Genomic DNA, 12667 nt, shown 5'->3' on the forward strand with positions numbered 1-12667 from the left:
CTATAGCATCCAGGAAGCAGTCAAAACGGTTCCTGTAGGACTCCCAAGTCTCAGCCGTCGGTCGGAAAGGTGGGAACGCAGGGTTCGAAGTCATCTCATGTCTGCGGTGTCTGTCTCCTCAGCGGGGAGATTGAATTTCGCGCTCGCGAATGGCGCCTGAGGCTGTGATAGTCAGCTTGTGGTGGCTTCAGCTCTTTTTTGAAAGTGACTGAGCTCAGCTGTTCTTGTCCGGCTGCCTCTTATTTGTATCCCGCCCTCGTCGCCAGTGTTGTGGAGCAGCGGATAATACTGAGGCAGACACGGAGCGAACAGTCAAGAAAGCTTTATTCAGCAAATAAAGGGTAGCCGCGGCTGCCGGGGCTAACAGGCAGTCAGCTGGCGGCAACAGCTGATGCCGTTTGACAGCTCCTTTTATAGCCGGCTGTCAAACGGCATCAACCAATGGGAGCGGTCCGCGCTCCCGCCAGAAGTGCGGACCGGATTGAAGACTGCGGTCAGTCTGTGAATGCAACAGTATACATTCTCCTGCTTGAGCAGGGGGCTGGACTAGAAGACCTCCAAGGTCCCTTCCAGCTCTATTCTATTCTAATTCTATTCTAAGACTACAGCAGCTAACCAGTACTCAAACTAATATGAAGTCTGGAAATTATGTGAGTATAATCAAATACATTTTTAAGAGTCCATTAGGAAATGCAGCGATGTTATACATTTTTTAAAAACTAGCCTAGGTTTGGGTGTAATGCTTGATCCCCACTTTTTCACAAACATAATAGCTTGCTTCCCAGAGTTCTGGGTGCTCCGTCACTGGAGGTTCTTAAATTTAAATCGGAGAACCATTTGACCATTTGATAAAGACTCCTGCCTGGAGCCAAAGGTTGTAGTAGAAGATCACTGAGGTCCTTTCCAGACTTTGATTCTATGTGTTATCTATTCTGCTATCCTTGGAATTGGCATAAGCATTTTTGAAGGATTTTTTCAAGGAAACTTTCAACTAATATAAATATGTGTCTCCTTTAAAATGGTGTAGTACCACATGCAAATCTTCATCAAATATGTGGCACCTGTTTAGCTACTTAAATGGGTCTTGATGTGTGGAAGGATATCCAAGCAATATTTTCTGTTTACCCTCATCTGTCTTTTTTTTTCATTGTTTTGCTGAGAAGGGAACTTATCATAATGTGTTTTCATTGCACGGCCATCTGCTTTATATTGAAAACACGGTGGTAGAGCAGATACAGTTTGAAGGGTACCTCATATATGTTTTCCCTTGCAGAAGACTGGCTCTTGGTCACCTCAGATTTCTTATTAATTGTATTTTCTGTTTATAATGTTGTAAAAAGAATAACAGAATATAGTTCTGCTCTAGGTTTTCATAAATAACATTTCAGTTGCTATTGCGAACTACTGTTTGAATATGGTATTGTTACAAATATACTGTATGTCTTAGCTAATTGTATCTATATTGTAAAAGGAAAAATAAATGAAGTTCTCCAAACTCTAGTGTATAGTGAATTAAAACAGTGAATGGAAAAAATATTTTCTGTATTATTTCTGTATTATTTTATGATTAGTGAAAATATATTCCTCAAATTGAAAGCTGTGAAAAAGAAGAGAAATGCAAACACAAGTTGTGTTTAGCTCTCATTCTTTCTGCTTTTAGGAAATCCGTAAAGCAGATCTTTGTAGCCAAGCCTTTAAAGACCAACACTTTTATTTTTTGTTTTACTATGTGTCTATGGAGATTCTCAGTCATCCAGGTCATGGTTGTCCCAAATATGCTTTTTCAAGAGGCAACTGGCTTTTCTGGCTTTTCTTTGAAAGCTGAAGAAACTTCTTGGATGAGAAGCGAAACATCTTCAGAGAAATATGTTTAACTATGGGTTTTACTATTTGTAAAGTTGTGTTTTCTGCTTGTATGTTTTAAATTAAAAGTCCCTCTAAGTATTCATTTGAATGTAGCACTTAAATTAAAAATGTTTTGTGTGGTAGCTAGATTTAAAGTCTTGTTAGGATTTTCTTTTTTATACTAGTGCTTGATAAAATTTATTCTTTGTTGTAGAATTTACCTTTCTTCTGATAAATTAAATGTTTTTGTTTTTCAGAGGTGATATTTTGTAAAAAAAAATCAGTCATTTTGGTTTTCTGCTTGCATGAATTTTGGTATTTATTTCAGTTGCCAAATATATAATTTGTGGTCTGAACACTTCTTAGTTTTCTTTTAAAGTTGGAAATACATGCAGATTATCAGAATGCCACTTTTGTTTTTTCTTCTCTCTCAGGTCATCAGATTTTGGAACATTATATACTAAACTAAACTTACAGCCTGGAATTATTACAGTCATTGAAAATTTCTACATCTGTCCTGTTAACAAGAAGAAGGTACGCGGATAATTGTTTATTTCAATAGAAGAGCCCAGAAAAAAAGGTGTTTAGCAAAACAAATTTCTAGCAAAGTTTGTCAGTCACGTGTACTGTAGTCTGAAAGAGAAACTGTTAGAAGTACTAAATACATAGAATTAAAAGTTGACTAGGAATTATCTAACTGTAATCAAGTCATAATTGTGCTAATTCTGGGTGGATTTATTCAAGCATGAGAAAATGACAACAATATATATGAAAAAGTAAAAGCAGGCAATACTGTATCCTAGAGCTTAAATAATATAAATACAAAAATGTACAAAACAAAAACAAAATCCTGAAGATATGAGCAGGAGGAAACAATAATTTATTTGAAAGTATTTCATAACACCAGGCAGGGTTAAGGTTAAAGTGTAGTTCTTAATTTCTGAAATCCTTTAATTATTTGTTGCACAGATGACAAATATTTTCTTTGGCACTGCAACTCTGTCATCAGATCTTGAATCTACTTGAACAGCTTTTCTGGGAGAGGGCAACAGGATGAAAATAAGTTATTCTTTCCCTCTTATAGTACCTCATCCTCAAACAATTTACATCCTCCAACCTCCTTATCGCTCTCTATAATATATATTTTTCTTGGTGAATAAACATGTAATATTTTTCTTAAAATGTAAGTTGGCCTTAGCTTATACTGTATATAATAATGCAGAGTAGAATTGTATAGAGAAAATTTTATGTGTGTATCATTCTGTGAAATGGAATTTATCTGAGAACTAACAAAACAGTATTTCCCTAAATTTTACCCATATCAGGGACAAATATCAGACTTATTCCCAGCTTGCCTGTACCTCTTTTATTTATTTTGTCCAATGCAAGGTTCTAAAACATATTTGAACGGTATCTTATTTCAGAGGAATTCTGCAACTTAATTGCGACAATCTCAGCAGATGTGCTCTAAAACAGCCATTAATTATTCAATATTCCGTGAGACAGCTTTTTAAAAATTAAAATGTTTTCACTTAAAAACTATAAAATGTTTTACTTATAACAAGGAAAGGAAGAACACTTCAAAATATTCTGTATAAATAGGCAACAGAACAAAAGGATCCCAGCACAAATATTGCAACATGGCATAGGATAGGAACAATTATAAACAATTGGAAAAAGTTTGGACGGAAAAGACTTCCATACACCAATTCAATTCTCACTGTAGAAGCTAGTTTTGTGTGGCAGTCAGGAATAATGAAAATGAAGCACCCAGTTGCCTACATTTCCCCCCATGTTTCTCCTTTCCTGCTAGATAGATAACTGGATGTACGTTTTATGCTATTGATCTTTGTAGTTACTTCCTTCCTAGAAATCTTCCACAATCCCATGTGATATTATAATGTGATGAAGTAATATGCACCTAGTTAACTACAGGCTCCATGTTCATGCATTGAACTGGTTTCTTGGAAAGCCCTTAGACTATTTCCAGCATATGACATATTGTATCTTTGTTCTTGCTGATGTGAAATAGTTTGCTTCTTGAATGCTAGAAGACATAGGTGGTTGGTGCTATAATTAACTATAGATTAAGTCATTTTTGTAAATGTTGAATCTGACAAAAACTCTGAATTCTTCATTCTTCACTTGTAGCTTTTGAAAAAAAACCTTGTTTCCATTTCCTGTTCTGAATACACTGCCCGCTTTGTTAGGATGGAACGGAGCATTTCTAAGATTGCAAGACTTTCTGGCTTTCTTTGTGTGTCACCCTTGTTTTACTGCCCAAGCCAGACAATAATTAAAATTTTGTTAGGATGAGACCATGAGGCATGCTTGAAGGAATGTGAGAAATTATAGACTGCTGTTAAATGGAGTGACCAAAGCTGAAAACATACTGATAATGCTTGGTAATTTGGCTTATTTGTCAATCAGTTGTTTTAGATGACATTTGAAGGTCAGTTGGAGTCAAAGATGCCTGAAGCTGGAGTTTGGAATGTAACGAATGCTTCTTACTGCTCATGGCATGCCATCAATTATAGGTTGTCTCAAGACAAAAGAATTGTTAGTGCTTTTAAAGCTTGATCATTAGTAAAGAGGTTATAGTATTTATCACAGAAATAGTCAAGAAAATATAAGGTTGCAATGTAACCAAGGAAGTCCTAATGATAGCGAAGATCCTTCAGCTTAAAGATCTTATTACTGTCAGGTCAGTGATCAAGACCAGCACTTTCATCCAGTACACACTCAGGCATGATGTAGGGTGCTTCTTGTCCTGGAGCTTTTCAATGACCATGCCGAGGTTGCCCAGTCAGGAAAAGCTCAGAACATCAACTCTGCCTAGGCAACCATGGATGCATCACGACTAGTATGTTTGGGAAGAGAAGAAGAGTACTATAGACGATGTTTTGAGATATCTGACACTAAGTCTGATATTCTAATATGGACGTGGGTGGAGAATTTGTTGGATTAAATGGGATTGTAAAAGAACTTTCCCAATGCTCTTTTTAACATTTAAAAACTATTCAGACAGATTAGCTTTAGAGAACAATGTTAGGAAAAGAGCATGTATTTGCCTCCTCAGTATTATTTTCCTAATTAAAATTCTTCACATCTCCACAAGCTGCTAAGAGCTTAACGGGGAAGTATGGGGTAATGAATTTCTTCTTTTACTCCATGTCTGCTTTTTAGGATATTTTAATGCCATTGGTATTGTTTCTTTCATTCTGTTACTCTGTTTTTCTCTTTTCCAATCCAGGTGTTTATTTTCTAATTTCTTGTATGATCAGAATTGTATGTTGCCCAGAGTAACTTTTTGTAGTGATTTAAATGGAATAAACAAAGAAATAAATAAATTGCAACAAGACTGCATGCAATCAGTTTGGGAAAAATAGTTAAAAGGTTTTCATTTATTTATTATGGTATAGATTTAGTATAATAATATAACCCAACATTATTTTCCCTGTCATTAAGCAGGGAAAGCAGGGAAACAGCAAAGGTTATGAAAAAGAACTAAATTATAAATTATTAAGTGGAAAAATGTAGAAATTGTATGACCATGCAGAGAGGAAAACTGTAACTAAAAGGATAGATTTCATATTATCATGAGGAGGAGTGTGGGAAAATGTCAGGGAGCCAGAGTTTTTGGGCACAGTCACAGCCTGCTTAGGAAGCCAAGACTGAATTGGAGCCAACGTGTAGAGATCTTCCAATGAAAAGGATCACAGACAATTTCAAATTTGTTAAATAACATGGCACAATTAAGAAAGTTACAAAGAAGTGAATAAAGAGGAAATTGTTAGATTAAGATCAGTCTCCTGTGACATAGTGTGCTTGAATCTTTTAAACTACCCCAGTGATGACAGAGGCCTTTCTCCAGGTACTTAATAGTCTTGTCTTGACTTTCAGATTTACCATAGCAAATAATAGATCAAAAAAAAGAAAAGAAAATCAGACTCTCATTCGCATTTGTTGTAATGGAAGCTTAATGGATCCTAAAACATTGAACTCTACAAATTTTGATCTGATAATAGATTTGCTAATCCATACTGGTAGTACCCTAAAACCTGGGAGGAGGTTGCAGGGATGGCTTTGGAAGCACCTGGAATATTTTACTACTCTTCTGCCTTATATATATTTATGCCTACTAAAATAAATATCCAAATATAAAGATATTGCAAACTGGATATATAGTGAAGATGCAACTTTGGATTGTAAATGTAGATGATAGTACAAACAATAAATTTTGTATAATTGGTAAAATTCTTATTTAAACAGTACATTTATATTATTCCCATGTATGTCCAGGCTTTTCCCTTTCTATGTTCCCCATCTATTTCTGTCTGAGAGCTTGCTTATTCTGTAATGGAAACTTGATGAAATCATACAAAGCTTTTGGTGACAGATTTATACAGTCCTTAATTACAAACCATCCAAGTTGCCACTTTTAGCTCTGGCTTTTATTCAGCAAGAGATTTAATTAGCCACTCCACAAATTTCCCTCCTCCACTCACCTGGCTCACTTTTCTCACAGATGAAAGAGATGTTATGTATCACATTCCAGAAAATTCTTTGTAGCTGGGAAGCAGGCACAAGGCATTTGAAAGTCATTCTGCAGATTAAAAAGGGGGGAAAAAAGGCATTTAGGAACTGCCAAGTAACAGGAACAGGCCACCACTCTAAGCCAAATGCCCCCTGAAGTGTCTTACGGAAACATTCATTTAGAGAACTCCTTCTCTCCCTTGACGGTTTAAAGTCCTTTGTTTCCCCTCTGCAGTTCTGGACTTTTTCTCTCTGTGTAGATTAGCTTTCCTTTAGGGTCTGGCATGCAGCAACAGTGTTGGGATGGGAGGAAAGCATGTGGACATAAAAGGTGCCATTCCCTTAGCCTGCCTTTTAGAGTGCCTCAGCAAGGTTGCTGTCATGCCCCTGGTGGAGTCTGACTGGGAGGAAGAGGAGGAACAGCCAACGGAGTGGGAGTGTGGCTCCAGAGGTGGTGGAGGAGGCTGGGGAAGGGCAGAGGCCGGCTGAGCAGTCAGAGGAGGATCCAGGCCCATCCCCTATCCATCCTAGGTCATGCAGAGAGGAGAGGATCAGGGAAAAGCGAGGTCTACTCAAGAGGAGATTACCATGATCCTCCTCATGGCTTGCAGGTGGGAGCTATGTATATAAGTTTGCAACTGCGCAGTTAGAATTTGCAGGAGTCAATTTAGTGTTCACCTTGAAAGAGTGTTATTTTTGCTGGCGTTCTTCCCATGGACTTTTCTAGGTTATTTTCCTGGAGTTTATGATTAGTTATCTTGGCTTGCTTCAGAACTCTCATCAATGCGGTTTGTTTTGGTTTTCTGTTTGCCTCATTATTTACTTTTTTGACTTTAAACTGTGCCTAATAAAACAGTGAAGTTGAAGGCTTTACCGGACTTTAATATATGTTTTGGGTTATTTTGAGAGACTACGGGTCATCACAGTTGCCCTCTCAGCAAGTAATGGGGATTATCTCAGGGCTGCTTTTCTTCTCTTCTCAATATCAGCTTGAACTTACCAGTTTTGGTCAAGGTGATAAGGTAGTGGCAACAGAAGAATTCCAGGTGTTACATGCATGAGACCCTATGGTTTTTATTTTTAGAATATTACAAAAGTTCTTTGAAATTGATTATAGCAAAATGCTCCCCCCCAGTTAAACAAAAAGTCCATCGTATACAAAATAATGTTGTAATTCAGAACCCCAGATAAGGTTAAAATAGGATGAATGCTATGTTGTTTATTCTGGTTGTAGACTAGCATAGAACTAATAACATTCTAAAACAACACTCTAAATTGGAAGTAAATATATAATAAATTGGTTGAATAAAATAAAGTAAAACTGATATTATTGTAAAATTACAAAGCACAAGGATTAAAACAAAGAAGCCTATACAATTACACTTGATAGTCTAAATGCTGTAAGATAGATAAATGCCTGAAAAAAACTAAGATTTATTATAAGACACTACAAAAATGTAAAGCTGTGCTATCTTATATTGAGCCTCGTGCTTTCTGAAGCCCTATCAGGATTTGTTGGGATTATGATAGCTATGATTCAACCAAATGCAATTAGGTATTAGCAAGATATTTAAAATATTTACAGTAAGGAAGAATTTGTCCCAGAGCTAAGATTCTAACAAAAATATGTGGACTTAAGCCCTGAGCAGACACACAAGCCCAATCTTATTGCAGAGCAAATCATTTCTAGGAGTTTTGGCATCTGATCCGAAGGAACTGAATTCATAAAGGCAAGGGTAAAGCATATTTCTAAGTTATAATCAGTTCTTCATAGCTAGATATTGGTTTATAAATATTATTTTTTGTGAACTAACTAGCCAAGTATTACAGCATAGAAAGAACTGCAGAAAGCAGCATATTTATTTATTATTTTTATAAACAACTCAAGACAGTGAACATACTTAATACTCCTTCCTTCTTCCTTCTATTTTCCCAACAACAACCCTGTGAGTTGGGTTGGGCTGAGAGAGAGTCACTGACCCAAAGTCACTCAGCCAGCTTTCATCCGTTAGGCGAGACTGGAAGCTCTTAACCACTAATACCTTAACCACTATACCAGGGGTTCCCAATCCCCAGGCTGCAGCCCACTATAGGGCTGTGGCCTATTTGTAACCAGGACATGTGAGTAGTGGGCTAGCATGCACATGCACACATGCAGCTCGGCTTGCACAAGTTGAGCTGTGCATACTGGCCTACCACTCACAGAAGTTGAGCTGCATGTGCCAGCCTGCTGCTTGCACAGCCCGGTTCTCCTCTCACTCCACCCCCCCCACCCCCACCAGGCCACCAAACAACAAAGGTTGGGGACTGCTGCACTAGACCAAACAGGTCAAACTCAAGGCCTGTGGGCCAGATCCAGCTCGTGATGGGTTTAGATCTGGCCCCTGTGGCCGCCCTGGAGACAATTGAGCCCAAAATTTATATTGTTAAGTGAATTTGCCCTGTTTTATGACCTTTCTTGCCATGGTTGTTAAGTGAATCACTGCAATTGACTTCAGTTCTCTGAATTTTGATCAGATGATCATGGGGATACTGCAAATGTCATAAGTGTGAAAAATGGTCATAAGCCATTTTTTTCAGTGCTGTTGTAACTTTGAAAGGTCACTAAATGAACTGTTGTAAGTTGAGGACTACCTGTATATAGTACTGGGCCTAAATTCCAAAATTAAGGTTCCACAATACCCCAGATTAAAATAATTCTTCCAGGATTTCTCATAATCTAAAGAAGCATATTGGGGATGGGGAGATTTAATCAATCCACCCATTTTCTTTCTGAGAAAGAGCCAAATTGCATTAGGAATTTGTCCTAATGTTGCCATTTTCATTTGTGGTAGCCTTATGGGAAGCCAAAGAGATGGGGTACATACGCATTCCTGGATGTTGTGATGCACACTTTGACAATTCGCACCTCCTGTGCGTGCACCCAGGGGGAAGACCAGGCCAGGCCTGAGGCAGTGGGGCCAGTCCCTCACTGTCTCCAGGGTGGCTTCGCGGGCCAAATCTAAACCCATCACCCATCACGGGCCTTGGGTTTGACATGTCTGTCACTGAACTTGGCATCTTTGTGTGCTGGCTTTGGAAGTTGAGAGTACTGCACCGTGCTCATTCTCCTCCATCTTCTGGGGTTGGTTTCAGTTGGTGTTGACGAGTGAGAGAATTCAACCCATTTTCCTTCATTTATGAGGTGCCACATAGCTGAATACTTTTTCTCTTCCTGTTTAACATCGATATGAACTTACTGAGCAAGATAATCTGACAGTTTGGGGTGAGGTATTATCAACATGGTGATGACACTCTGTATTTCTATCCCAGGTGGCCTAAGTGAGGCCATGGAGATTCTGTCTTTTTGAAGCTGTGGGGACCTGCTCGCCTTCTGCAAAGCCTCGAAAACTTGGTTTTATGCCCAAGCCTGGAAACCCAACTATAGAACAATGCAAGTTCTATCCTTTACAAATTTGTGTACAGCATCGTAATACAAGTATGAACTGGGCCAAAGTTGCATCACAATATGTGTTTGACTCGGCCACAGTTTATCTCCTGTATAGGTGCCCATCATAGTCACACATTCAAGCTTATTGTCAGCTCATAAAATATTCCAATGGTCTTTTTGCCAACTGAAAGGGAGGGGGAACAGTGTGGCAGCTTGCAAATTGAAAGTGCATTCCATAAAAGTTTTCAAAGATAATAACTAGGTGACTGAAGTTTCTGTCATGCAAAATTCTAACTGGAGAGCATGGTTGATGATTCTTGGCTATGGATGTGTCCCATTGGAGAATATATACCCGGGGGTGGGGGAAAACCAGGGTCAAGGGTGGCAATGAATTATGTGTCTCAGAGTCGGCTACACCTAGGCAGTGCCGGACATTTTAACTCCCAATAAATTCTTTTGAAGTTTTGGAAGTTTGGCTCGAGACTCATGATTTAAATGGGGGGTAACTTCCGGAACCCTGACACTTATATTGTGGAATCTAAAGTAGAATCTGGGATTGCAGATTCAGTAATAACAGAGTCCTTTTCTTCTTTGCTTGATGTTGGGTCCTGGGTCAGTTAATTCATTGGCTTCCAAGGTCCCTTTGGTTCCTCATCATCACAAGGCTTATAACAAATAATAGAGTTTTTTGTTATATTCATTTTCCTAGCATACATGACTGTATTAGAAAGGTAAGTTGAATGGATATATTTTTCCAGTTCCCAGTTTCATGATACTTTCTAAATTGCTTCCTCCTCCCAAGACTTCTTTGCTGATTCTGAAACAAAGTAGACCTAAACTCAGATTGGACTGCAGTCCCGCTTACTAGAAGTGCAGAAGAGCATGCCTTAGTTTGTGTGATAAAACTTGTTGCTTCTTTTTACAAAATGTGAGAGTTGTACTTATGGGAAAACCTCTAGGGATTAGCTAGAAAATCTCCTGCAGTTTTGCTAAGCTTCAATTTTTAGGACTCTTTAGATAAGCAGTAAGAATTTAGGAGATTATCAGAATACTTGGCAGAATACTTTTTTTAATCTATTTGGGATCAATTGATCCTAAGGCATTCCTTATTTAGTTCCTATTTTTTTCCTTTTTCATTTGATAAAGAAATATGTGCACATCGTATTAGAACTTGGCTGATTTGTTTGCTTTGCTTTTTTCTTTTATAGATAATTCTTGTAAGTTCTTCCCACAATGACCTGGACCAGAATCTTTTTATTAGTACAGATGAAGGTGCTACTTTTCAAAAGCAGCCCATTAGTTTTTTTGTGGAAACACTGATATTTCATCCAAAACAGGAAGATAAAGTGCTTGCTTACACCAAGGAGGAACAGGTAAATAACTAAAAAATGTTGTGTGGCTTTGCTTTTGATATATCTGAAATATGTTCTGGACAGCTTGGAGGAACAGTATGAAATATCAAACAATTTTACAACATAAAATACTGTAATATAACCAATATAGGAAACATTTCCAAAATACTTCATATCACATCTGTATGCATATCTTTTCCAACTGTTACAGATGAATAATCACATATAGAATAAAATCATATTATAAATGGCATTAAACTTAACATTTAGCAACAATGATTTATTTGCAGTTGTATATCTTTAGTTGATCCTGCAGTTACTGAGTGATTTGTGCATGTGAACCAGTCTTTATGCACTGTGATCATTTATAGGAATCCAAATACTGGTTCATTCTCAATCATGTTTGCTTAATACTGAAATGAATCTGCATTAAAAATCTGTAACAAACACATGAGCTATTTACATTTTTGGCTCTCTGGTATTAAGTCAGCATTCAGTACTAATTTGTATACAACAATAGCACTTAAACTTATATAACTACATCTATACAGAAAAACAACTATATCTCTACAGAAATAGAGCACAACAATGATGAAAACTGTCTTGAATACATTTAGGTCAATATAAAAGGGGGGGAATTATATTGCCTTAGGTGTATATGTATAGGCCACCAAACCAAACAGAGGAAATAGATGACCTTTTTGCTAGTCAGTTAAGGTATGTAGGAAGCACATCACAATAGTAATGGGAGACTTTAATTACCCTGACATCAATTGGAGATAAAATTCACAACAAGTGGAAGTTCAAAAAGGTTCCTGACAAACCTAGCAAACAACTTTGTTCCCCAAAAAGTAGAGAAGGAAACTAGGGGATCAGCCATATTGGATTTAATTCTCACTAACAGAGATGAAACCTTGGGAGGGAGTGATCATACAATATTGGAATTCAACATTATGCAAGCGCAAGCAATAGAACAAAATCAGACTATAGTCTTGGATTTTAAGAGAGCTAATTTCAATAAGAGCTTGGGAAAGATTCCATGGATAAGAATCCTCAAGGGGAAAACAACTCAAGAGGCTTGGGAAATTTTGAAAACTGAAATTATAAAAGCCCAGTCTAGCACAATACCAATGAAGAAGAAAAATAACAGCTCTCAAAAGAAACCAGCATGGCTGCATAAAGAACTCTCTGATAAATTCCACTCCACCTCACAACTTGTTGAAGGGAAAAGTTGGAAGAATCCTATGTTTTTACCTTGCGTTCTTGGAGGAAATAATAATATGTTTTCTCCTTCTTTTTCATTTTAAGCTTTATGCATCTCTTGATTTGGGAATAAAATGGACTCACATACAAGATCACGTGTCAAAAGATCATATTTATTGGTAAGAGACATATTCTTGCTTATCCAGAATTACATAAACAAGAATTATGGGGGAAAGTGGTTTTTTTCCCAATCTTTGAAGGTATTCTGCTCAACTGTATTGTGTTACATAATATACAGGTG

The 12667-nt window shown here is 37.4% G+C and overlaps 1 protein-coding gene and 1 long non-coding RNA gene across 5 annotated transcripts in view; one reads left to right on the plus strand and one right to left on the minus strand.

Moving 5' to 3' along the window:
• The window catches only part of SORCS2 (sortilin related VPS10 domain containing receptor 2), a 133226-nt gene that overhangs the window by 30781 nt on the left and 89778 nt on the right, over nucleotides 1–12667 (plus strand). For all 4 annotated transcript variants that reach the window (XM_087961084.1, XM_087961085.1, XM_087961086.1 and 1 more), the window contains exons 3-5: nucleotides 2280–2379; nucleotides 11020–11184; nucleotides 12472–12545. In XM_087961084.1, the coding sequence (XP_087817210.1) occupies nucleotides 2280–2379; nucleotides 11020–11184; nucleotides 12472–12545 (339 nt within the window). The remainder of the gene's footprint in view (nucleotides 1–2279; nucleotides 2380–11019; nucleotides 11185–12471; nucleotides 12546–12667) is intronic.
• LOC148131379 (uncharacterized) lies at nucleotides 2703–7366 on the minus strand. Its single transcript, XR_015748759.1, has 3 exons — nucleotides 6733–7366; nucleotides 6354–6451; nucleotides 2703–2880 (listed from the first exon to the last, which is right to left on the minus strand). It is a non-coding gene; the product is annotated as an uncharacterized LOC148131379 (long non-coding RNA).

The sequence above is a fragment of the Notechis scutatus genome, chromosome 3, assembly GCF_049901735.1.
Source record: "Notechis scutatus isolate UNSWTSFEM ecotype Mainland chromosome 3, rNotScu1.2, whole genome shotgun sequence".
Lineage (NCBI taxonomy): Eukaryota > Metazoa > Chordata > Lepidosauria > Squamata > Elapidae > Notechis > Notechis scutatus.